Below are 27541 nucleotides of genomic sequence, written 5' to 3'. Positions count from 1 at the left end.
CTCGATACTGACGATACAGTGGCCAGACACAGAGAGTGTAAAACAAATGAGTTTGCTGTTGGACCACAGTCCTTCATCTGATTCCAGGGAATAAGCAATGTTTGGTTATCAATAGTGGGAGAGATTAAGCAGCAGTCTAAAATATACAAGAAACGCCGCAGATTGCATCTTGTGACTCCTATTACAGTGCCTCTGTGTTTGGCCCATTTAACGTTGTCTCCTTCCCTATGATACTAGTGCGTAACAGTAAGATGATTGTAGCACTGTGTTACACACTGTCTCGATTCAGTCGTGTCATGAATGGGTTTTTGCACCAAAACTACTATTAATCAGCCTCATTACACGTTATGCACTGTTTAAGTTTCTCTAGATGAGGCTGTCCGTGAAATGACTGTATATAAATGAATGGGTGAATGTTTTGAGTGCTCTGGCTCTCTGGTAGGGGCATGTCCTGTTTTCCACCGTCAAGCAGTGGTGGCTTTGTTCTGCACGACTGCATGCCCCCGACTAGCTCCCCCCCACCCCTCAGCCCCCCGGGGGTCTGGAGCACATTTCGTCTGATGAATACCAGCCTGTGGGAATCAGACACATTCCTCCGTTTTCATCTGTCTGCTTCTTCTGTTTCATACCGCCCTGAGCTGGCATTAAGCACCCCCAGAACAGCCCAGCATTCAGAGGAAATTTCACAGGCCTGCACTGTTTGGCAGGCCTTTTGCTCACTCAGATGAAATATTCCCTCTGCATTTAAAATGGCAAACAGTAGATTAATCAATATGTCTCCTAAACACTTGTTTTTTAATCTGGAGGTAATGTAACTAGGTGTGAATGTGTGTATTTAAAGTAGAGGCTCTCGGTGTGGGAAAGATGCCTACATAGAAATCAACGGTAGGATTTTCTGCTTGTGCGACAGATTAATTATCCCTCCACCTTCCATGGCCCTCACCCACGCGTTCCCGGATTTTCTCACACCCAGGGAAAATCCGGATAGAATGTGATTCATCCCTCTAAATTGAAAACATTTCTATTACACCCTCGTAAGCCGACCTGAAAACAGACTGCAGGCACTGAGCAGCCATTCTCTCTCTTCACATCTGTTTGGCCTGTGTTTTGTGCTCATTTATGTTTTTATTCTGGCGGATTTTTAGGAACCTAATAGCCTACACGCACTGAGTAGCTCCTAAGAAGGGTCTTTATTCTCTGCTCAGAATCACAGAAGTTACTGCGATTGACGTGTGGAGATATTCACACGTGATTACTGAGCAGGTGAAAGGTGTCTGCTCTTGACATCAACAGCAAGTATAGTTAAGCCCAGTTTTATTGTTATCATTTACTGTCTATAAAAGTGTCTTTTTTATGCTCTAAGTGATCCTAAAACGTTTGCATAGTGTCAGAAAAAAAGACTTCTGTTCTGTTCTGTGGGCTTTGCGAGTTATTTACTGTTGGAAGGCAAGTAGCAATAGTGTGAAATCTGGACTTGGAATTTTGTCATGTGATGAAGTCCAGGCATCACTGTGGGTAATCTATAGGTCACCTCTGCACTGACATGGTTTTAGGACTTAATATCTATCTGTCAGTCTATCTACAGTATCCATCTACAATACCTGTGTGTCTGCCTGGCTGCCCATCTGTCTTCCAGCCTGTCTGTCTGCCATAAACACAGTAAGGGAAGGAAAGGATGTCAGCGTTCAGATGAAAAGCTCTTGTCTCACTGGCATGGATGTGCATGTGGAGCAGGTGTCCACAGAGTCAGGTTATTACTGAGAGGAGAAAGATTGGACACCATCCCCCCAGCATGACATTTTCCGTCCATGCCCTGTAGTGTTGTGTGAAGGCTGGTGCTTACCAGTGTTTGCAGCATGCACATACACATTAACCTACTTATGCATATATGCACACACACACACACACATACACACACACACACACACACACACACACACAAACATACGCACACACACACGCACACACACACACTCACACACACGTACACACACACACACTCACACACACTCACACACACACACATGCGCGCACACACACACACCCACATAGAGCATGGTCCCATCACTGTGTGCTTGTGTCTGAGTGTCTGCATGTGCTCTGTGGCTTTGTACAGCAGAATGTGTGTATATTTGTGTGCCTGTGGTTTTTGACTGCAAAGGAGTATTTTAGCCACTCTGCTTTTGTGTGTGTGTGTGTGTGTGTGTGTGTGTGTGTGTGTGTGTGTGTGCGCGCGCACAGGTATCAGACCGCAACCCTCAGGAGGTCCAAACCCCATACTGACACGTGATATCAGAGAGGAACTGTCACAGGAGCTCTTATCAAAGAAATAATAGGCTCTCTCATTCAGAAGGCTCACTCAGTGGGGATTTTGCTAGAATAATGATACGGTAACTCTTACACATTGTATGATACAATTTTGCAGAAGGTCTTTATGCAGTAGACATGCAATGCTATAATGGGAAACAAATCCTTTCCCCTGCTGTAAAGGCCTGATAGCATGCCTGCCACAGAGTGGCTAATCTGAGTTACCACACAGATGAGTGAAATGAGATGTCCATATTTAATGACAAGTGAGAAATTACCGCCCTATTACAGATTCGACACAGTCCACATGACCAAAGGTGGGCTTGTCATGGGGCTTGTGGAGAAACATAAATCTTCACCCGCATGTTCAGACTGCATTGCTCTGATATATGACACAACTGTGAGAGCGGAAGGGAGAAAGAGAGATTTATGTCCTGTGGGTAACAGGTAGCACAGTGGTTAAGGAGCAGGACTGAGCGGTTTGATTCCTCACTGGGGCACTGCTGTGCCCTTGCTTAACCCGCAATTGCCTCAGTAAATATCCAGTTGTATAAATGGATAACATTGTAAAAAATTGCAATGTATGCAAGTCGCTCTGGATAAGAACGCCTACCAAATGCCAGTAATGTAATGTAATGTAGTGGTCCTGTGAAAGAAACCATAGCAAGGAACACTTCAGCCAACTGGAAGCAGGCTTTACTGAAATGGTGTCTGGTCACCCTCTTGTCGGAGCCGAGGTGGTCTAATTTTACAGTCTGTATCTGGATACAACACCTGGAAGTTAAAGCAGTCTCACTCGATACATTATTCCCTTTACTGCACATGTAACAGAGCTGAAAGTAGTATCCTGTGAGTCCTGTGTAAAGCCAGTAAGGTAGCAGGTAGCAGAGCATTTTCAGCGGTGAAGTCACTCCCTGAGACTTAACTAGCGTTGTGGCCCATGGAGTTAGGGGGAAATTGCCCTTTGCTCAGCTGGTGACAGCACTGGTGATCAGAGTAAGTTGGGTAATGGCAAGAGGGGCCTGGATCTCACGCACGGAGGTGTGGCCCTCGGCCGTGTTTGTATCACATGCTCTCACTTGTTACATTATTCCCCTTATTTGCATACTCTTACTCATTACATTAAGCCTTTTATTATATACTCTCACTTGATACATTAAACGCTTTATTGCATGCTCTTAGTTGTTACAAAGCCCTGTCTTCCACGGGCCCAGTGCTCTGTGATACGTTATAGGTTTTGCTGTTATAGTGGCATGTTAAATGCTTATGGGATATAAACCAGCTTAGGTGCGTGTCTGGGATACAGAGCAGGGTGGTCCCAATGTTGTCCCAGTGAGACTCATCGGAATCGTGTGCTCACACCAGCCTCACGCAGCCTTCGAAAACCATTTCAAATACATGAATGTAATGTTCATTGAAGCAAACTAAAGTGTTGTATTCAGTCAGGCTTGCACTGGAGTTGAGTGCACTTGTACCTTTTGATGAAGGAATCTGTGCACAGGTGGAATTTATTAATACCTCATACATAATACTACTGACCCATCAGTCCGACCATATAGTAATATAATAATATTGTAAAATAAAATGAAATTGTCCTCCACAAAAAAAAAAAAAAAACAAAACAATGAGAAACAGATTAAGGTGACTATACATGTAGAGCGAAGCTGTAGCTATCAAGTTTGGTCTTGAAGGATCTTAGGATTTATTGTTGAGTCAGAAACTAACAAGCTAATCCATGTTATAATTCTGTGTGAAGAAATCCCTCTTAGTGTCATTGTAAAATGTATTTATAACCTATGCCCACCAGTGCTCTCTTGTTCCCCAAACAGAAACTCCACTCTAAAGCTTTCCATCTGAAGACCTTATTAATCCCCTTTAAGTTTTTAAAGACTTCAGTCAAAATCCCCCCACTAGCCTGATTTTACTGGGACTACAGTAAAGGAATGAGGCGTTGGGATGTCTGTATCCAGGCTCGATCGGCGGGGCCTTGGAGCAAATTAAACATCGCTGCAGGAGCGAGAGCCCTGTCTGTCTCAGGCTAACGATAAAGCGATATGCCCATCAGCCTTGTTATCACTGTGTCTGCATTACCTTGGGCTTAATGGCACTGCCTGAGCTCTAATGCTGACTTTTATTACATTTCCGGCTTCCTCTGTCCGAAGAGCTGCGTATTAACCTGCCTCTCTCCGTGTCCGTTTGCATTTCAGCATTGGGTGTTGGATTCCATCCTTCACCTTCACCATGGCTTCGCCGCGGGGGGCGCATCACACCACCCTGTCGTGGTTTATTATAGGCTAATGTTAGCTTTCTGAGCTAGTCTGCTTGCACAGCTGCCAGCTAAGGAGCTAACTGATGCACTTTAATATTTTAGTTAAAGTAGTCACAGTGTTTCTTATTCTGATAGAATTGGGCTTAATGGTATATTTACAGTATATTTAAGAACAGTGAATTGAAGCATTGGAACAAACCCTGACTCATTGGAAATGCCTGTTTTTCCATAGGTGGATATATGATTTTTTTTTCTGATGTAAATTGCTCTGATATTCTGTTTAAACAATGTTTCGATTTTACTAAATGATAATTTAACGTCAATGTAAGATGTAAGTTTGCGGCAGGTTGCCTCCAATCTGGTAGCTAGCTAACTGTTACATTAACTCTTCTGTCTAGCTAGTTGGGATAGTGTGTCTTCAGTGAGTACACATGTAGTTGCTTCTCCATTTTTTCCACCTTTCTATCTATAGATTATGGTTAGCAAGATTGCAAGGAAATGGTGATTGAAATTTTATGGGACTTTTCAAATTTCCAAACCTTTCCATGACTTTTCAAAGGTGTTGGGACAGTTGGCAGCCTGTGTATATTGTAATATTGTAAGATGTAAATCAATTACACTTTAATGTAACTATTAAAATGACTATTCTATTCATATTACTTTGTATTATTATTCTCTCCTTTAATGGTAACACCATTGCTATATTTGATACAGATACACAGGAGAGTGCACTTACAGAAAGATTCTATTGTCATCAGCTCTAGTTTTGCGCACTGGCAGCAGTATCTAGAATGACTTTGATTAGCGTTTTAGCATTCAAAGCAGTTGTCTCACCTTGTTATATTTTATTTACAGTTTGTCAAATGATATCAATCAGATTTTGTAGTCCATGCGCACACACACGTGCACCCTTGGCAACCCTGAAACCACAGAGCCCCCCTCACATAACAAATCCCAATTTAACCCCTGTGGAATCATATTAGTAAATGAGAAAGAGCGTGCTGCTGCTGACCAGACACTGTCCCAGGACAGGACAGGGAACATGCTGACGTTCCATCTCACAGTACCTGGGAACATTGGGGCCCCGGGGCCACGGGTTTCAGTGAGACCTGACAGTAAAGCTGAGACAGGCTTGTTCTTGTGAGTGCACTCAGTTTGTGCTGGACGCAGTTACGTTACGTTACATTACGTTACATTACATTGCTGGCATTTTAGCAGAGCAACTTACGTAGGTTACAGTTTTTTTTTTTTACAATGTTATCCATTTATGCAGCTGGATATTTGCCCAAGGGTACAGCAGCAGTGCCCCAGTGAGGAACTGAACCTGCAACCTTTTGGTTACAAGCCCTGCTCCTTAACCACTATGCTACACTGCCTCCCCGCAGCCTGTTTTGTATGTTCCTTTGCTTGTGCCCCAACCTTTTTAAGGTGAGTGCAGGACAAGACATATAGATGACAGGAAGGGACCTGGCTCATCGTTGTGCTTTTCGAAAGGATGGCTCGTGGCACCGCGTGGAAGGCGGGCTCCGCCCTCTGTTGTGATGACGTCAGCTGGAGGTGTGTGCTCTCATGGTGCAGAGAGCAGGGGATGTGTCACTGAATATTCAAAACTTGGCTCCAGAGCTGGCTGCGAGATGACAGTCTAGTCACATTGCCCCAGATAGCATAAGATCGTTCAGCTGATGCATATTCATTCATTGTGCAGCCATGATTAAGGACATTTGGTTGATGTGATGTCCTCAGAGGACCCCTTCAGTACTGCACAAATATCTCTAAATATGCAGGTAATTGGATGTCTGAGTAATTACTTCTGTGGGAATTATTGCTGATCAGATGATATAGACTTTGCCAGTTTCAGATATGAGCAAATGTCTTATCCTGTCTGCCAAAGGCTAATCATTCTGTACGCAGAATATAATATGAAAGGCTAGAGGTCAGAATCAGAGCAATAGCTCAATACACATTTAGAAGATAAAGATAATTCTCATGGTGAAATGTGCAACTGCCAAGTTTGCCTGTGAGCCTGCTGCCCTCTTGTGGATGTTTGAAGCATTACAATCTTACATTTTTCAGTATTCTGATCTTGCTTCAAGTTATTGCTTGTCAAAAAATATCATTGTAATCCTTCTCTGTCCATAAATTATTCATTATATAGCATCAAACATAGGTATGCCTCAATAGATATAGTGAAACAAGGGAGCAGCAACATTGACCGTGTGATCAAGAGTCTTAGAAATTTCTTCAGACTCAAGTAAAGAAATGGCATGGAATATTGATGTTTGAAGGTCTCATAATCCCCATTAAAAGGAGTTTCTTTTAATTCTTGGACATTAGTGCATTATTAAATCCTGAACAAAATGTTCTTTCACCTCAGTATGTTTCTCCCCTGTCCTTGTTCTGCTACTGTGAACATTAAGAACAGAATAAAGTCCAATCATGGACCCGCCTGCGAACCACAGATTAGAATAACAATTAGATTAGATTGGTTTTGGTTTTGGTAGTTGGGAGTGGTTGAGGGAGAGCTGTGGGGATATGTGTGAATGACCCCATTCCCACAGTGGGGTTCATGTCCTTTGTGATGTAACGCTTGCTGTGATGTAATAATCTCTGTGTGGGTAATTATCCTTAATGAAATGCATGACATCACACTTGACGGCTCTGCAAAACAGTATAAATCTGGAAAAAAAAAAACTATGCTGTATTTGCAACAAGCATTATGCATTTATAGATCAGCATTTAATTATATCATGAGCAGAGATCAACAGTTCATTACATCATGAGTAGAGATAATTTATTATATCCATTAGAAATCTTGATAAAGAGGTCAGCCAGTGTTTTCATGTAATTAAGTCTACAGTTGTTGTTTATGTGTGAAGAATCTGGTATGATTCTATTGAATTCACTTGCCACAGTTTTTATGTGGACGTCCCATTACAGTATCATATATTCAACAGGTTTTTGATTAAAAGTGAGCATTTTCTCTCAGATTGTTAGACTTCTGTAAAATTGTAAATGTATTAATTAAAAATGTGTATCCTGGCAGTAAAAATGACAGCATCATCCAGTGCAGACTCCAGTGATGACTTTTGCATGGATGCAGCAGAATTTTTAATGGGAGTACAGATGTGCAGTGCTCGCAGTGCGTACAGCAGTAAGACTGATAATGAGCAGCACAGTGCGTACAGCAGTAGTATTGATAATATGAAGCACTACAATAACTGATAATAAATGAGAACTGCTCTGTGGTTGCAGCGCTTTACAGCAACTGTAATTATAACAGCAGTGTCTTGTTTCTCTCTCCCTCTCTCTCTCTCCCTCTCTCTGTCTGTCTCTCCCTCTCTCCCTCTCTCCGTCTCTCCCTCTCTCCCTCTCTCCCTCTCTCCCTCTCTCCGTCTCTCCGTCTCTCCCTCTCTCCCTCTCTCTCCCTCTCTCCCTCTCTCCCTCTCTCCCTCTCTCTCCCTCTCTCTCCCTCTCTCCCTCTCTCCCTCTCTCTCCCTCTCTCTCCCTCTCTCCCTCTCTCCCTCTCTCCGTCTCTCCCTCTCTTCGTCTCTCCCTCTCTTCGTCTCTCCCTCTCTTCGTCTCTCCCTCTCTCTCCCTCTCTCCCTCTCTCCGTCTCTCCCTCTCTCCGTCTCTCCCTCTCTCCGTCTCTCCCTCTCTCTCTGCAGTCACGATGGTCCCGCTCCTGTTTTTCACAACGACCGCCTCCTACAATTCAACGGCGAACGGGCCGAACGGTAAGCGCGGAGGCAGCAGAAAAGGGGAAGGAAGTCAGACGCGCACGCTGTGCGGCTCAGTTTGCAGCTCTGACGCATCAGCGCGCTTCTGCTCACTGTTACTTTCTTCTGCTTCGCGCACTGGCTGAAGCAAAAATGATAGCTGAATTCCTGTGTCTAAAATGCTGATTTGCGCTAGTTTGTAGAAAAGGTAAAAAAAAAAAAAAAGAAACAGTGAAGAATGTGAGTGATTTTAAACAAACAAGGTCCTCGTAATGCCAGCATGTTCTTCAAAAACAAAATGTTGGTATATATTTGAATGTAATGTGTTGCACGTGAAACATGGCTTATTGTATTTGTCTGCTGTTATCAGCTTTTTGTTGAATGCTGTCCCTCACTCTGTCCTCAGGAGACTCTAGCTCCTCCAACCCACATGTCCTCCCCTCTGTGGTGGTGATATCCCTGCTTCTTATCATCATTATCCTCCTGGCTGTCTACTTCCTCAGGTGAGAGTCAGGCAGCCTAGGCGGTGTACTTTCTCCAGTGAGAGTTGGAGAGCTTAGGCTGTGCGCTTTCTCAGGTGAGAGTTATGGAGCAAACTATATTTCCTCAGGTAAGAACCACAGAGAGAGCTGTATTTCCTCAGGTAAGAACCACAGAGAGAGCTGTATTTCCTCAGGTAAGAACCACAGAGAGAGCTGTATTTCCTCAGGTAAGAACCACAGAGAGAGCTGTATTTCCTCAGGTAAGAACCACAGAGAGAGCTGTATTTCCTCAGGTAAGAACCACAGAGAGAGCTGTATTTCCTCAAGTAAGAACCACAGAGAGAACTACATTTCTTCGGGTGAGAGTCTCAGAGCAGGCTGCGTTTCCTCAGGTAAAAGTCGCAGAGTTTAGGCTGTGTACGTCCTCAGGTGGGTGTGAACGAGCGCAGGCCTGTGCATCCCCAGGTGAGAGCTGTGCAGGCTTGCTGTGGTTTGTGGGGCGATATCGTTTGTGGTTTCACTCCCCCTGGGTGTGGCTATGAGCAGAGGCAGCTGCACGAGGCTGAAATGAAAGCAAGCGGTGAGGGTGGCCAGAGCGAACGCTTATGCTTCTCTCTGTCAGGACTGCGCTGTCTGTGATCTGAGCTAATCTGGGACGCTGATGAAAAAGAACAGACTCTTAGTTTACCGATGGTATTTTGTTCCGTTTTGTGTTTGTGTGTACACTGTGGCTGAATCAAAAAGGTCTGAGCGTAGGTACTGAATCGCTCTCTCTTTCTCTCTCAGGTTCAGGAACCATGGCAAGGCAGATGTCACTACAGGTGACAAGAAGCTCCCGAATGGCTTTTTGGAAGAGCAAGGTAAGTTTACCTTTAGGTTGACCTGACCATACACCCGTGTATGTGCACTTTTATACAGTAAGTACCAGTGCAATGCCTAAACAATCTCACAGACTTCACATTTCAAAGCATGTGACTTCAGGGTCTTCTTGAGTGAAGTGTTCAAAAGTGTTAAAGTTTTGCTTCCTGTTAATTCATATTTAGCACTTGGTAATTTTTGAAGATGAAGAGGAAGCTACACTGTCTTTTTTTAGGTTTGATTATTAACAAGACATTTTAGGCTGAGTAAAACTTTAGTACGCCTCAACTAAGGTATACTCGAAAATGATGGAAATGCTAGCCCATGGCTGAAAGCACAGACTGAAAGGTTGTTTTGGGCATGAAGAAGGCATTTCATCCAGAGCTAGCCATTAACCTGGTCATGATTAGGTGATAGATCAGGGTTTCCAATGCCTCCTGCCATTGTATACACAGAGGAGCAGTTGTGTGCCTTGATTGCATATGTATACACTGCTTGAGTTGTATTTGACATTAGGGGGAAAGTTCCTATGTTTACTTGCAGTGGTTTATATCAGATCAAAAGGCAGAGTGAATCTATGAGATGGACTGACCTAGTTGATGTCTCTGGATACCAATATTTCTGCTTCCTGTAGGCATGCGCGCTCTCCAGGTGCTTAAAGTAAACTCATAAACACAGCAGCACTAAGCCAGAGGGAGAAATATGATGTTGCGGTTTTTCTTTGCAAGAACATGACTCACCATGTGCAGTAAAACATTTTGTTTTTGTATGTTTCTAATGGAAACTAAGGCATTGATCTTGTTGGTTGCAAATTACTGTGACATTTTCATAAATGCCTAAAGTTGGGTATTCTCGTTTTTGAAAACCCCCATGAGTGGATGAAACTTCAGCAGAATTTTTCCCAAAACATGATGTGCTCATATGCCCCCTGTCAACTGGACAGCAGGAAGTGATATTGAAGCCAAGAGAAATAACAGCACTATGGGCACCCTTGTTCACATTTTCGCTGTGTACAAATTGTTTAAATCTCACGCCCCATCTTTACTGAAAAACACCACTTGCAGTTCTGTTATTAATGAAGTTAGTGAAATTCTCTTGATCTGCGCACCCCTGTGTTTGGCCTATAGGCTGAAATGAGAGAGCAGTCCATTTTGACTGAAAATGCCTCCGTGTTGAGCTCAGCGCAAGCTAAGTGCAAGACTGCTACCAATGTTAGCCAAGTTGTTTGGTCAAGATGTAGCTGCCTGGCTAGGGTGCAGTAAATAAGAACGAACTCCCCTTTTCTTTCAATTTTACTTGCTCCTGAGTGTTATGTTTTTAAAATGTGGCTCATTGCGATCGTGAGTGGCTTTGTCTGCATGCCTATGCAGTGAGGCTGACGTGCACTGCTGAAACAAACTGCTCTGAAGTTCTTGTGGTGCTTGCCTTTTCCTCTATCACCTCAGTCTCTGCTAGCAAAGACCGTCCTCGATGCCTGCCAAGGTGCCTGCGTTCAGGTCGGTGGGGGGCACAAAGTTCTGCACTATCCTTAAAATTCCTCCTAAATCTGATCTCTCTGTTTAGAAGTATAGAGGCTCTCATACTCCCAAGGTCTCAAGACATCCCAATCAAATCGCTCTCAACAAATGAACTTGGCTGCTCTTTCTAATAGACGTTTATATACAGTTGCATATGACCATGTACATGTAATACACAAATTCAAGATGGACTTTGTTATTGTAATGTAAGAAAGAGCATCACAGAAAAGTATGAAATTTGTGCTGTATGACAAATGGACCTGATTATTCTTTTCTTATATTGATTTAAACATTCATGTGTATCCTTTACATTGAAAATCCAAACCCCAAAATCAATAAACACCCGAAGATTTAACCAATAAAAGCAAAACATAACTTCACAGTTCTACATGTGGATTAATCAAATCAGGGTTTGTGCATCAAAGATTCAAATCAGCTTTTCATTTAAAAAGCTCATTGATGGTCCTGAGTTTTGGTTGATTGAAAATAATATGCAGGCATTGACATTGTACATGTCATGATTACTGTGGATCTGATCAGGTCTAACCTCTCATGGCTCTGCCCTTTTCCGCCGTTTGTGTAGGTGTGGGTTTAATGACATTTTTCCTGTGACGTTTTACAGAACAGCAGACCGTGGTTCTGCTCCCCAAATCCCCCTCTGTGTCCAAGTACCTCCCCATCCCTGTGGACCGGCTAGAGAGAGAATACAGAATGCGCTCCGCGGACGAAGGCAAGCTCTTCCGCGAGGAGTTCAACGTACGTTTCCCCCTCTCACGCACGCTCTCAAGGCTCAGATGCAACTCAAACGTGCTTCTGGAGCTCAAATGCAACTCAAATGTGCTTCTAGAGCTCAAATGCAACTCAAATATAATGGAAACGTGACAAGTCTGTTTCCTGACAAAGCTACCAGTAACCCTGGAACTGAATAGATGGAACAGATGCATTGTAGGTGCTCTGCTGAGCTAACTGGACTTCAATGTATATTTTCTATGAAAAATTATCATCTCAGATTTAGGTCAAGGAAGAATGAGCGCATCAGCAAAATGTATTTTAATACACAAAACTATATACAGTAACAAGAAGTTGCTTTAAAATGCAAAGTAACTCCAGAGTTGCTGAAATGTATTTTGTTTTGGTTTTGGCCACATTTGAAACTATTGCCTAGAATTCAGTGTATCAACAATCATTACTCTCTGAATAAAAGGTTTTCCCTCATTTGGTTAAAAAAAAAACTGAAAAATACTACCAAAGGCCATGAATTAACTAAACAATAGAATGTTGGGCTGAAACTCTGGGTGATTGGCAGGGCTGGTTTCAGCTTGCTCCGCCCTGTTCCTTTGTGCCCCGGTTTTGGGTTGCAGAAGAGTAGTTCTCACTTTCAGCCGTTGCCTTGGTAACCTGTGATGTGTGTTTTGTTCCAGTCTTTGCCCAGTGGCTCCACTCAGGGAACCTGCGAAGAGGCCAACAGAGAGGAGAACAAAGAGAAGAACAGATACCCCAACATCCTTCCGTGTGAGTCCTGTATAAACTCACACAGTGGGGAGTCATTCTGCTGGCCCAAGACAAATACACTACATTACATTTTTTGTCATTTGTCAGACACTCGTATCCAGAGTAATGTACATGCAGTAGGGTACAATTTTATCCTGAATATGCAGCTGGATATTCAGTGAGGCAATTGTGGGTTAAGTACCTTGCCCAAGGGTACAACAGCAGCGCCCTAGCAGGGAACCAGCAACCTTTTGGTTACGAGCCCTGCTCCTCACCACTACACCGTACTGGTCTCCTTATCTGAATATCAGTGTCATATGAGGGATTACAGAGGCGTTACATTGTGTGTTAAAGCTCATACACTAAATAAATGTGTACACTAAGAAAGTAATATTATAGCTGTAACAGCAGACTTTATTTATATGAAACTAGGAGGAGGTTTTTTTAGTCAGCACTTTTTGCCTCACAACTTCCCTTTACAGTTTGTGCAGCAGCCAATGAAGTGTAAAAATCCACAATGTTAGTGCTGGGGGATTGTGGAAATCCCCTCTCTCCCTGACAAGAAGTCAGTTTTTTATATTGCGCAAAGTGTTGAGATGTTGCAAGAGTTTTCTTTGCCTGATGTGGCTTACTTTGTAGGATAATATTCAATCTAACCCCTAATCCTTACCTTAACCCTAATCTTTGCAGTTTGATTTTTGAACTCCTTTTTTTTTCGGTCTCTGAATTTTCTGATGGAGTATTCCAGTGTCACTAATAAATAATCATATTTCATATTTGTAGGAATTTGTGTGTGCACACAAATGGTGTTACCCTTTGTCAGCTCTTGTGTTTGTCTTTTAAACAGATGACAGCTCCAGGGTTGTGTTAATGCAGATCGATGGGGTTAAGGGCTCAGACTACATAAACGCCTCATACATTGATGTAAGATCCCTTTATTCCTAATTCTCATGTTCATTTGGAACCCGTGAATATATGCATGCGATCTGTGTTGTACAATACCAATTGCATGTGTTTTTCCAGTATTACTTTAATGTGTTTGTTACTGTAGTGTTGTGTAAATATGTCATGTGTTCTTTTTTTCACCAGGGCTACAGTGAAAAGAACAAATTCATTGCAGCACAAGGTAAAGATGAGCACAGTTTTATGTCATTATTGCCAGTCATTGTTAGTAGTTAGTAGTTAATTAGTGGTCTTTAGTGATCTGTGGTATGGCATAGAGGTCATGTGTGTTTTGTGTGTGTCCATGCAGGTCCTTGTATGTGTGCAGCTAACGTTACTTCAGATGTAGGCGTTGTAGTCTGTATCCCCCTTGGTCATCTGAGTGTTACGCTTTGCCGATAGAAATTAGGCTTACAGATGCTTTCTTCCATGTCTGTCGCGGTCAGTTCGGATGCTCTGTTTTTTTTGCTATGGCATTGTTATCTGAACAGAGTGTCGTTCTGAGCCACCTGCTGCATTTCAGGTCCAAAGCAGGACACGGTGGCAGACTTCTGGAGGATGATATGGGAGCAGAAATGTGCGACTGTCGTGATGCTGACAAACGTGAAAGAGAGAAAAGAGGTGAGGGCGGGGCGTCTCATTAGGATATAACGATCTTCGACTAACGAGGGGCGAGTACGCCAATCAGAATGCATTTATGCCACGTTAACTTTTGATGTGATCCGTTTCCTGCCTGAATGCACTCCAGTGTGTACCAGGACTCTAACTGCATGTCTGAACACAGGAACATTGGGAAAAACTTAACCACCACTTTCAGGGGAAGTTTCAAGATTTTTAAAATTACTTCCCACAATTCCGTGCTGTACATTCTTTAATGTATTTTGAAAGAAATTGAAAAAAAAACAGAATGGAGGGAAGACTACAATAAGAATGTGTGCGATTTGAAATAATGACTAAATAATGGTTAATGAAGGAGTCAGAGGCTCGATTGTAATTGGTCTATAACTGTCATTACATGGTTTTACCCCCTTCTCCTGCAGTGCTGATTGACAGCTGGAACAGATTAAGCTTTATGACTGCAATCCGGTGCTGTTAAAGTCACCTTTAGGGTGCTAATACATTCAGCACCTACTCTTTTCATGTGTGCATGGAGGAATAAGTAGTGCTCAGAGGACTGTGCGTCCTTTAGCTTCTCCTGTTTTTCTCACCTGCTAATAGAATGGCTAAGGTGCATGGGCCTCCGTGCGTGTTTGGCATGCTTGAATTTTGATGGCGGATAAAGTAAAAATTGTATATGAGCGAAGCCATCTATATCTGTGAAATGAAAAAAAAAAATGTCATTGTTCGTCTTATACAGATCAGATTTTTGGATGATAATAGTATTCATAGATAAGGAGATGTCTTTACAGTCTCAATTTTGAGATCGGATTTGTTCAAAACCAGGGTAATGTTGCTGTTTTACAGCAAAATAACTTTTTTTCACTTGAGAAAGCTTGGTGGTTTTGACTGAATAAAGAGGTCACTGTATTGTATTTCCCCCAATGCAATCCTGGAGATTCATACCCCTGAGATTACTTGCTAACCCGACTGAATCCAGAAGATGGCTTGCTCTTTCTGATTGCTTGTTTTTCCCGCCAGGACAAATGCTACCAGTACTGGCCTGATCAAGGCTGCTGGACATATGGCAATGTGAGGGTTCTGGTGGAGGACTTCACCGTGCTGGTGGACTACACCATACGAAAGTTTACCGTGCAATATGTAAGTCAGGTGCCGCAGCCTTTACCTGCAGGTGTCTGTCCCCTTCATGTGCCATTTGGAATTTTTTTTTTTCTTCACAAGGGGTGACCCATTACAAGGGCCTAACCGTCATTTTGTTGCTACGCTACGTATTTGCTGAAGGACTCCATTCTCCAAGACACCTTACATTTTACCTAGTGTCGATTTATTCAGCTGGATATCTACTGAAGCAGCGCAAGTGCTCTGCCAACAGCAGCATGCAGCCTGGGACTGGAGCCTGCAACCTCCCAGTTCTGAACCCAGCTTTGCACTAAACACTTTGCCACACAGCCACTACATTACTGATAATTTGCCTCCTCTTTTTCAACTGTTGCACTCTGCTTTGGTAACATCATGCAGATCCATTTTCTGGTTTTGTACTTGGAGAGCCTTTAAAAAAGTCCCTCTTCAGTCCGTAAGAGATGCTCTGTCTCACCCTCTTTAACTCTGAATGTACAACTAAATGTAAGTTACTTTGGTCTGTTTTGTATTCATAATTTTGTGTAGATGTAAGTCTGTAGGAGAACAGTTTAAGTGAATAATGTATCACAGTGATAATCAATGTAGAAGTGACAGAGAGGGCTGACATGGTAACTTTCCCTAGCAGTATGCATCACTTCGAGGTGGTGATGGGTGTAGTTTAATACAGTTTACCGCAAGAAATAAAGGAACGGCATGACGCTCTCATGAGGATGGAGCTCTGGGGTGATTCGTACTCTTCAAAGTCCCACCTGAGGGGTGTTTCCCTTTGTGTGCGTGGCCAGGCTGGGTGGGGGTGTAATTTCAGGCCGTTTTGTTTTGTGTTCTCCAGCAGGGCGGCGAAGGCTTCAAACCCCCCAGGCTGGTCACCCAGCTGCACTTCACCAGCTGGCCCGACTTCGGCGTGCCCTTCTCCCCCATCGGCATGCTCAAGTTCCTCAAGAAAGTGAAGACTGTCAACCCGTCCTACGCGGGCCCTATTGTGGTTCACTGCAGGTAGGTGTGGTGGGGGGTGAGCAGGAGGTGGGGGCGGGCAGTGATGTGTAGTGGAACCAGCCTGTTGTGGTATTGAAGAATAGTTGCTCCAGCCTCTGTGGCCTAATACTTCAGTTCCGTGAGTGTTTCCACGTCCCGAGAACAGCAAAACAAGTGTCTTAGCCATTTGTCAGCATTCTTGCATTCCTCTTGCAGGCCTGGTTTGCCTTTGTATCTGTTAGGGGGTCTTACTGTTTAAATCCTTGCGTTTCATGATGAAAAACGGCACCTCAGAAACACGCGGCTCGTATCTGCTGCAGCAGGTGGCTGCGTCTGAATCTCTCATTGCTGAATGGAGCCCTTAGATTAGTTCTTAACACCCCGAGCTGGAATCCCAGGCAGCGCCAGGGCTGAATTCGGTCTGAATGCTTCTGTGGAGCCAGCTGTTACCGCTGGGCTGAGTGCCATGCGGCGTGAGGCCATCTGCTGGGGCCGGAGAAGGCAGCCGAGATCGGGGTGTCAGTGCAGGAAGAATGCAAGGCTGACAGGACCACATCGGTGAACGTGGCTCATGACGTGTGTTCACTGTGTTTCAGCATAACAATTAGGACCTTGCAGGGGAAAGAATACAGCTCACTTGGAACTGGGGCTATATATATATATATATATATATATATATATATATATATAATAATATGATTATTATTATTTTTATTACTGCCGCTGTTGTTGTCATTGTTATGCATCAGATTGCAGAAAACACCCAAATCTTTGAATAGTAGGGTCCTGTCAGTTTTATTGTGTATCTATATTGTCTTAAGGTATAGCATTTAGCATTTTACTCCTCCAATTTAGTAGCATAGAAACAGCAGGCCTGTAGGAAGGAAGTCTAGTCTTACCCAGAAATCTCTGCGAAATGTCAAAATGTCAGAGAAGACAAGATGGTTGATGCAGTTTCATTCTCAGAAACCCCCCCCGTTTATTCTTTGCAGTGCGGGTGTTGGTCGAACGGGTACTTTCATCGTTATCGATGCCATGATAGACATGATGCACGTGGAGCAGAAGATTGACGTCTTCGGCTTCATCTCCAGGATACGAGACCAGCGTTCACAGCTCGTCCAGACCGATGTGAGTGCCCTCCGACAGCACACACCCTTCCGATCATTCACATAATGCATTCTTTCCTCCCTGACTGCATGGAAAGGGCACCTTGCCCCCCAAGCTCCCTACCCCCCAACCCTCGAGAACCAAGCCTCATAAGAAATTCTGTTTGATGTGGAGCAAACGCATAGTTTCTTCACATTGCATCATGGGTCTTCTCCAAAGTGATAAGTCTCAACTAATAATGTGTCTTTGTACTCAGAATGTCAGCGTGTGAATATTCCAGAACATGAGTAGCTTTTTGTTTTGTTTTGCTTTACACAAAAATAAACACTATTTGGAGGAGGGGTGGAGGCCATTTAGTGATAAACACCTACAGTTGGTATTGATGATAAAGATGTGTTAATGTAACGCACCTCTCCCAGTACGCCGCGTCAAATAGCGTGAGCAGCATTATTGATGGAGAGAAAGGTAACACACCTCTTTCCAGTGTGCTGTGTCGAATAGCACAAATAGCATGGAGCAATGGAGGGAAAAGGCTTTTGTAGTTACTGTGTGTTCCTGCTTGACATTCTCGCCTCTGTCTCCTCCACAGATGCAGTACTCATTCATCTACCAAGCCCTACTGGAATACTACCTCTATGGAGACACGGAGCTGGACGTCTCCTCGCTGGAGGGCCATCTGCAGAAGCTGCACAATACGTGCGCTCCGCTCGACCGCGTAGGGCTGGAGGAGGAGTTCAAAGTAAGGGCCGGCCGCTGTCAGTGTGCTTCCCGCACACACGGGTGCAGCTCTGTCTCCCTTCTCCTCAGCCTCCGCTGCTGTTAATGGGGTGTGCTGTGCTGTGAGGGGGACATTAGGCTGAATGGGGTATTTCACCCCAGTGGTGGATCTTTTCAGCCAAACTCAATTGACTGTATAGCACCCAAAAATACGCATATGCAGCACATATATGCCAGTGCATAATTTACTGAGAACAGACTTCCTGTGTCATGACACTCTGAATGCAGTTTATTTACTCTTCGAGAGAGAGAGAGAGAGAGAGAGAGAGAGAGAGAGAGAGAGAGAGCAGCTTGTGATCAGCAGCAAGGTTGAGCCAATGCTCTGCACTGGGTCAACTTTTTACCAGTTTTCCCTTTAAAATGGTGCTTAACATGTCATCCCTCCAGAAACTGACCAACGTGCGGATTATGAAGGAGAACATGAGAATGGGGAACCTTCCAGCCAACATGAAGAAGAACCGTGTTCTGCAGATTATACCATGTAAGAGCGGTCAGCTTTACTGTTCAGACTCATGTGGTCAAACCGGTCCTGGCATAAATCCTAGAGTTAATTACTAGGTTTTCCCGGGTTAACCTAGAGAAAGTGTTTGTACATCCCCATACATTTATAAATAAGTAATGAAAATAATAAGTAATAAATAATTGAAATGCATCGGCCCTGTTAGGGGTGACTTTATTCATGTATATCCAATGAAACACTTTTCCCTGGGATAATTTTAACAACTGTACAATTTCTTGTGGAAACCTATTTAAAAAGTCACCTTCAAATTGGATATGTATGTACTTAAGAGAACAACCCAGCCACTGTTACCTTTAAGCACAATTATTTCTATCACTCATGAAGACATACTGAAGAAATCTGACTATAATTTGTGATAATGAGCTTAGGGATAACACAGGCTCTCCGGTGGAAATCAATCGCTTTGAGCCCCTTGGCTCATGGGAGAATGTAAAGCCAGTGTTGATGTAATGTTGCATCAGTGTTTGAGGTAAAGGGGAGGCTGTACTGCAGACTCTGGAGCCCTCAGTATCCACAGATATGGCATATGTTCCTCAGTGGTGTCAATTTTGTCTCTAATACAGTCATTAGGACCGCACATGGTTTGCATTTTTAAACTGTTATCAGGGTCACTGGAATGAAATAGGGACACATCGCTCAGTGGTGATGATGGTCCAGTCTTACATGCATTGTGAAAAGGAAGGAATTTCGACAGGTATTTTAAAACACAGACTAATTTGGCCATCTGTTTAGTTGAGACAGCGCTCACCAACACAATAATCGAAAATGACAGCAGAACAGTAAAAAGTTATTAACTACATTAATATAAAACAAAGACAGTGGTCAGAAACCCAGGGGCATTAAGCTAAACCTTATGGTGGTTTGCCTTGATGCACACATATTTAGTAAATACATTGAGTCAAACATCCAGGTACTTTTGTATTTTTATATGACTGTTTAGCCATACGTTTTCTGTCAAAACTAAATCCTTTTGGTTGTTGTTTTTGTTGTTCACAGATGACTTCAACAGAGTTATTCTCTCTATGAAAAGAGGCCAAGAATTCACAGATTACATTAATGCATCCTTCATAGATGTAAGTACCCCGCTTCTGTAAAGACATTTTTAGTTTTAGCACAGAGATGTGTGTCGCAGTTCATGGGCAGGCAGTATTTCGCAGTAGTAGTGCATTTTCTCCTATGTGACTGTGTCTTTACAAGTCAGGTATGTCTGTGCAAGTGAATTCGTTTGTGTTGATAGGCAGGTGTGGACAGGTTGTCTGTGGGCTGAACAGTGCTGTAGTGTTATCACCCAGGGCGGCAGGAAACAGGCGCAGACTACCTGCTCCTTTGCGCAGATGTTATCACCTCAGCCTTCACGAGACAGCTTTAAACACACACACACACACACACACACACACACACACACACACACACACACACACACACACACACACACACACACACAGTGTTCCTGTCACTGCTCGTGTCAAAAAGTGGGTGCGAGTGTTTCTGCAAGAAACGGCTCAGTTTGGCCTGAGCTCATTGTTTCACCAAAATCCAGCCCAAGGCTGCGGAGGGTGTTAACTCACATTATGAAAGCGCCTTTTTTGCGTGTCAGATTGTATAAGTGTTAATGCTAGCAGTTGCCAGCCCTGCAGTACATAAGAGCAGTGACGTAGGGTTCAGGGCAGATTTTGAGCTCATTTGCTCATTTGGGTTCATCTCTGAGAAATATGAAACCCAGGCGGTGTTTGAAAACCAAAACCAAAAACCCTTGTAAAGCCCATCTATGGAGTGTGTGCCTGGTACGTCTCACCAGACTCTTCCCCTGTGTTTCAGCTTCTGATGCTTATTGTTCCAGGGAACTTTAATCAGTTCAGTCTCCCACTTATGCATACTTGTGGTATACAGGTAGGGGGAACAGATTGTATTTTTTAGAGAAAACACACTTTAAAGGTGTTTAAAGGGGGTGAAGCAGTGTAGCATAGTGGTAGGGAGCAGGGCTCGTAGCTGAAAAGTTTCTGCTTTGATTCCCTGCTGGGGTGGCGCTATTGTACCTTTAGGCAAGGTACTTAACCAACAAGTACCTCAGTAAATACCCAGCTGTATAAATGGATAACATGTAAAAACTAATCTATGTAAGTCGCTCTGGATGCACATAATGTAATGTATTGTAATGGAAAGGTCATCTGAGGGTTATCTCTGATTCTTCTGGTAATGTAACTGCTGGCTGACTGTAATGGTGAGATCACAAGGTTAGAATGAGAGTTCTGGCATTGTTGTCTGCTGGATTGTTGCTAGGTTCAGTGTCCAGCTGTATGGACTACAGTAAGGAAAAACAGCAGTGTTGTGACCTCACTGTAGTGTAGCTCTGACTGTGTCTGCCTTTTTCTCAGGGCTATCGGCAGAAGGACTACTTCATCGCCACTCAGGGCCCCCTGTCCCAAACGGTGGATGACTTCTGGAGGATGGTGTGGGAGTGGAGGTGTCACTCTATTGTGATGCTGACAGAGCTACAGGAGAGAGAGCAGGTACGCTGACCTGAGGTCTCTACCGCCCCAAGAATGACCAATCACAGACCTGCTGGTCAGAAGTGACGTTAAGGAAGCTGGAGTTAGAAATCCTACACCTTCTTCCTGCCAGCTTCATTCTGTCTGTAATTTAAGCAGTTGGTTGCTTTTTATTCATGACATATGTACAATAAAACCGATGTATTCAGATAAATAAAAGTCCATAATAATGGCAATACTGTATTCAGAGTATTCACTGAAGTTCATTGACAGAGATCATAATGTAAAAGGTAACCATGAAATGTTTCAAATTGCCTTGTTAATACCAGAAAATTATTATTGTTATTATTACATTATACTGTTATTGTTACATCCGATTTCTCATACTTTACAGGACAAGTGTTTCCAGTACTGGCCAACAGAGGGCTCTGTAACATATGGAGATTACTGTGTAGAAATGAAGGGGGACACGCTGTGTGACACCTTTAGCCTGCGGGATTTGGTGCTTACATACCTGCCGGTGAGTTCTGGGTACCGTGGTGCCCACTCCTTAGAATGGAACACCGCCTTTAATGCCTGGTCCATAATCAATATTTCATTAAGCAGGAAAGTAGTCATGCAGATTTTGAGCACAACATACTGCATTAACTGGTCAGTTGCTTTGGATAAAAGCGTTTGCCAAATGAATAAATGTAAATGTATGAAGATGATGCTTTATAAAAAGACAAAACATACATATGCATATGTAGAGATGTAGGAACATGTTCGGGTACCGGAATGTATGATATATTTAGAACTTTATGTACACACATCAATACATATATATATATATTTTAATAAGACCTCACAAAGTAAATACCACTTTATAATATTAAATCATCAGTGTGATAGTGTGTGAGTCCCAGCGGTGGTGTGTGACACACACTCGTGTCTCCGTTGCCAGGAAAAGCAGACGCGATTGGTCCGGCACTTTCACTTCCACGGCTGGCCCGAGATCGGCATCCCGGCCGAGGGGAAGGGCATGATCGACATCATCGCCTCGGTGCAGAAACAGCAGCAGCAGTCCGGGAACCACCCCATCGTGGTGCACTGCAGGTACTGATCCCAGATCAGTCCATTACGGGCAGGCCATGGACAGTCAGCATTAAATACAGAAATATCTGCTAGTTTTTCATAAATGTCACTGGCAGGGACTTGTGCAGTTGATATTATACTTGGATTGGGAGTGATGTTTGTTAGAGCTTGCGAGATGTCTTGTTGGAGGGTGCCTGGAACTTCAGAGTTGGATCCCATGAGATCATATCCAGTGGTGGTGGTGGAATGGAAACAAAATGTGTCTAAATGGACAGCAGCGTAGTTTAATGGTAAAGAGCAGGGCTGGCAAATGAAAGGTTGCTGTTTAGTTTCCTAAGTAAATATCCATTACATTACATTACATTACATTACATTATTTGGTAGATGCTCTTACCCAGCGCGACTTACATAGGTTATAGTTCATCTGTATGAATGGATACCATGTAAAAATTAACCTATGTAAGTTGCTCTGAATAAGAGCATCTGATAAACAATGTAAAGCAATGTAAATGGCTTTGCAGACATAGCTACAGTAGCTGCAGATTCTCCAAGTCTGCTTTTGCAGTGAGAGTATTTGCAATTAACATTTGTGCATCTGGAAAAGAAACAGAAAATCCTGAATATTTTTGTACTTTTCACATTTTATGCATCTGCTCTGCTTGCACTGTGTTCTGTGAGAGTTTCTCACTTTCATCGGGTCTGTGACCTCGGCTCCAAAAAATGTGTCCCGTCATAATCGCTCGTGGGTCCCCTCACCCCATAAAGATGAGAAAGCGTCCAGATCAGAGTGCAGCTCCAGGTTAAGCGTTTATAATGCACCAGGGGCCCAGTGGCGCAGATCTGATCCTATGATTCAGAGTCAATTAAAACTACATAAACATGAAGGCGTTCCTGAGTCAGGCTTTAATTAATCTGATAAATTTAACTCGGAGCAGGAAATGGTGTCACCAGCCTGAGTTACCCTCCCATTATCAGCCACTAAAAGGAAGGCAAGGCTTTCTAATGTGCGCTGGGACCTAGCGATCTCCTTTTAGCTCCTTGTCACTATGTTTATCCTGACTGACTCATTCTGAAGTGCAGGAGCGGTGGAGCTAATTCGCTTTGTCATGTGCATTAGCAACATCGGCTCCAATTAGCAACTTAAACCCTGATTAATCTTGTTTTTATACTTACATCAAAGTTTTATAGATCCACCGTTATTACAAAAAAGTTATATAAACCTGCATTTGTCATTTGACTGCCAGCGGCAAGGGCTTCCATTTGATACATTTACCCATTTACCCTGTATTTTAAATGGGTATGTTAAAAATATCTTTCACGTAAACGCAACGCAACGCTGAATACGGTAAAGTATAGGTGGGAGTATGAATAGTCCTAATGCGTTTAGTGTTGCTGGTAAATGTTGTCTCTTTTGCATTTGGCAGTGCTGGTGCTGGTAGGACTGGTACATTCATAGCCCTGAGTAACATCCTGGAGCGGGTGAAGGCCGAGGGTCTACTGGACGTTTTCCAAACTGTGAAGAGCTTACGCATGCAGAGGCCACACATGGTACAGACCGTGGTATGTATCAATGATCCGCTGTATGAAGGTGGAAAGGGGGAACTGCCCAAATTCCCTCTTAAGATTCATTTAGAAGCATGGGGAGGGCAGTGAGACACAGTGGTAAAGGAACTGAGGTTTGCAGGTTTGAGTCCTGTGTAGGGCACTGCTGGAATGCAAAACACTTAAACTGGATATGTACCAAGGCAAGTCAGTTTAACACTGACAAATATAATAAGCAAAAGTTTGCTTTGCTAAGGTCTCTTATACAAAAACAGTAATTCACTGTTGAAGAACACCTTGAAAGAATGTGATGATCTTGATGATGATACTGATTTGAAGGAAATCTAATGTAGAAGCAAGTTATATGCAAAACAGGATTTTGAATGATGATGATTTTGCTAATGATTGCTAATTTTTTTTGTCTTCTCAGGAACAGTACGACTTCTGCTATAGAGTGGTACAAGACTTTGTTGACATTTTCTCTGACTACGCCAATTTCAAATGAAGAAATCTGCCTTAATGCATTTTTTAGGGGTCATTATTTGGATAATGCCATTTGGTCAGGACATTTTTTACCGGATTAAATTATGATACTCTATTTCTCTATGCACTTCCATAAAGTTACTAAAATGTGTAATAGCTGTACCATATTGTAATATATCCTTGCTACTCATCTGAAGCCAGTTGTAAATACCGAATGTTTCTGATGTAAAATTTGATACAATGAATGACTTATTTTGTCATGGACTTTGGCATTGTTAATTGCATTTTGTGTCATTGCAGTAGTTCTGTTGTTGTAAAATACATGTTCTTATGTTTTAACATTGTATTATGTCAAATGAGAGTTATTTTTTAAGGAAAAAAAATCATACACAATATTTATAATTCTGCAGTTTATGTAAATCATATATTTATGTATTGCTACAAAAATCTATCCCCACCAACACCAAGTCCCCTCATTTTTGAAAACTTTATGTAAATGTATGTTGTATTTATGACTAGATCGACTAGATTAATTATGAAATATTAAGCATTATGCTTAATGCTATTTAGGATATCTTACAACTGGAAACAAGAAAACAAAGATGGATGTCCTGTCCTTTCATTTGTGAGAGACATCCTTTTAATGATACCCAGGCAGGATTCTAAACTATCCTAAGATTCAAATAAAAAAAAAGCCTGGCAGTGTGTGAAGTAACACATTTAATTTAAAGTAAGAGCAAATCTGAGCAGTTATGCAGAAAAACAACTGTAAGAGGAAAACCCAGCGGGGCTTCGCAGTTAAACTCAGTGCTCTGGTTTTGCTGCACGGCGATGCCGTTTGCCACCGCAGCGCTGCAAATGTATGAAAGTGCACTCGGGTTTTGCCTAATGGCTGTTCCAAATGACTGACTGACAGCTCCTGCTCTTACTGAAGCACATTATTACAGACTGCCATGATGAGAGCGGAGAGGGGGGCATTCCCATAAAGGCAGAAAGGAGGAATACAGAGTACCTGAAAACTGTACATACCTTTGTATTACAAATGCCAGAGCTGCAGAATCACTCGTTTTTGTTTTATTCAAAGATTGCATTACTGTACACGTTTTGTCACTTGTATGTTTGCATGAGACAGTGCCATATATTGATTAGAAAAAAAAAAAAACGAAATCCTTTCTGAGCAGGTTAGAATTGTCACCGCGTGACTTAAATGATGTCAAATTTGCATATTTGTATATTTGTATCAGGTAGATGAAGGTTATATACATTTCAGTCAGACCAAAACAGAGAGGAGAAAGGGTACATATTTGATAATGTCAAATGCAAACCAGAGTCCTCATTAATACTGAGAAAAAATGGTTTGTTTTTCAGAAGGCATAAGCAGTGCTATTGCATTTATATCTGACAGCCTTTACTAATAACTCTAGCATATCTTTGTAATAAGAAACTAACTTTCTGTGCGATGACTTTCCTGGCCAAAGGTACAACACTGAAAAAACACCTGATGTAGAAAGTGTGGCGAGGAGCTGAGAGCTATGATTTTATCAGCAGTTATGATTACTCCCACATGATTATTATGTGTTGTGTGTGGTGCTGACGGCTGAGACTGAATATCTGCTGAATTTTAAATGCATATTGATCCTTTGTTTCTCTCATCATTTGAGTCTATGAAGTTTACAGTGTCTTTGTAAATGCAGGTTGCAACATTAAATACATTCAAACAGAAGGCGGTTTCATCGTTTTTTCTCACCTGAGCGCGCACTTCTCTTACATTGCTCTGTGCATAAATGCCATTTGGGTTTTAAAAAGTGTTCATGAAAGCTTGTCACCACGGCATAATTTGTTTTTATTGATAATGCTTGATTTCTGGTTCTAAACCTGGTATCTAGAAATGTTTGAATTCGTTTTATTGCACATTCATTCACATTTTTGTTATGGCTAATTAACACCTGCATACTTTTTTCAGGCTCCCAAGGGTGCTTTATTTTTTCATGGTATAAGAAGAGGTGATGTTTTGACAACATGTTCATTAGGTATGGTATGGTCAGGTATGACCATGCGATTCCAACTGTATAAGCAGGCAGTTGGTTAAAAATAACCAAGCATTTTTCAGTATCCCTTTTTTTGGGTAATTATGTAAATTGGGATATTAAGCCACCATGCAATTAGTAAGGTAGAAATATAAGAGAAAATATAAGAAGATTACATGAAATATACAGAGTTAAAAGAACAAGAATCAGCAATAATACATTTTATAATAATACAACACGTTTCAGACTTGCTGAGAAAATGGGCATAGAAACGGACGCACTCACATTCCATCGTAATCATAATTATTAAAAACTGAAATTGTGAATATGAATTGTGACTGAAATTATATCACTTTGAGACAAAAAACATGGAGATAGTTGAAATACAGAGAATTGAAATGTTATTGATTACTGATCCAAGAGTACCTGTGCCTGTATCTTATTAATTGTATTTAATGACCCATAGTGCTACAGACCCTGCAGATGGACACCTGCACTGGTGCTATCAAACCTTAATGCTCTAGTCTTATTTCTCACCTTTGTGTTCTTGATCTGTTAGTCACAAATATCTACAGAGACAGCTGCACATTCACAGAGGGGATTATCTCTCTAATGACAGGCGACATCACTTCCGACCGGAGACGTCAGAACTCATTTAAAAGAGCACCAATGTCCGCTGGCTTATACGGCACAAAGATACACTGGAAACAGTATGTGATTTCTCCGTATATTCCTATATTATCAAAAAAGTATCTGTGTTCATGCATGTTCAGTTTCCGGTGTATATGTAAAATAAGATCATTTTGTGATTCACATGGATATTGTGTTTATTTTTTTAAAAAGTTTAATTTTCTGTGAGTTTATTAGACACTTTTCACATGATATGCCAACCAAACTCTTGATTCCAGCTCCCATGGAGATCACAGGAAGAACTATTGCACAGCTGCTGGTGATGGCATGTGTAGCTCAGATAAGCTATTCCCAGCACTGGTCATTTGGTTGGCTCCCTGGGGGCAAGAGAAGTACTGCAGAACTCGAATCGACGTCTAAGGTAGGTCTGGGCCAGAGCTGTCAAATACAAGGTGTACCGTACCATACAACCAGGTCTCCTCATGCAGAGTGTTTGACTTTCTAATATGTATTTTTAATGTTAGACCACTGCTATTTATAATCTGCTGTCCGAGACTAAAGATCCACATCTTGGTAAGGC

General features: G+C 42.4%; 1 protein-coding gene across 4 annotated transcripts in view; it reads left to right on the top strand.

The window, feature by feature from the left end:
• Positions 1-24391, top strand: part of LOC118790084 (receptor-type tyrosine-protein phosphatase epsilon-like) — a 57410-nt gene extending 33019 nt beyond the window's left edge. The window contains exons 3-22 of one of the 4 annotated variants that reach the window (XM_036546895.1): positions 8242-8310; positions 8699-8795; positions 9561-9634; positions 11078-11128; positions 11772-11905; positions 12571-12661; positions 13488-13564; positions 13730-13766; positions 14106-14203; positions 15221-15340; positions 16170-16333; positions 17305-17440; positions 18009-18158; positions 18584-18677; positions 19713-19789; positions 21092-21226; positions 21600-21725; positions 22149-22300; positions 23704-23839; positions 24252-24391. In XM_036546895.1, the coding sequence (XP_036402788.1) occupies positions 8247-8310; positions 8699-8795; positions 9561-9634; positions 11078-11128; positions 11772-11905; positions 12571-12661; positions 13488-13564; positions 13730-13766; positions 14106-14203; positions 15221-15340; positions 16170-16333; positions 17305-17440; positions 18009-18158; positions 18584-18677; positions 19713-19789; positions 21092-21226; positions 21600-21725; positions 22149-22300; positions 23704-23839; positions 24252-24326 (2088 nt within the window). In that variant the 5' untranslated portion in view covers positions 8242-8246 and the 3' untranslated portion in view covers positions 24327-24391. Of the gene's footprint in view, positions 1-8241; positions 8311-8698; positions 8796-9391; positions 9468-9560; positions 9635-11077; positions 11129-11771; positions 11906-12570; positions 12662-13487; positions 13565-13729; positions 13767-14105; positions 14204-15220; positions 15341-16169; positions 16334-17304; positions 17441-18008; positions 18159-18583; positions 18678-19712; positions 19790-21091; positions 21227-21599; positions 21726-22148; positions 22301-23703; positions 23840-24251 lie in introns of those variants that run through there. The other 3 variants (XM_036546896.1, XM_036546897.1, XM_036546898.1) reach the window with 3 other exon arrangements.
• Positions 24392-27541: the final 3150 nt, after the last annotated feature.

Source organism: Megalops cyprinoides, chromosome 15 (assembly GCF_013368585.1).
Source record: "Megalops cyprinoides isolate fMegCyp1 chromosome 15, fMegCyp1.pri, whole genome shotgun sequence".
Classification (NCBI taxonomy): Eukaryota; Metazoa; Chordata; class Actinopteri; order Elopiformes; family Megalopidae; genus Megalops; species Megalops cyprinoides.
The sequence above is the reverse complement of the archived record's forward strand: the minus strand, read 5'-3'. Positions and strand labels throughout refer to the sequence as shown.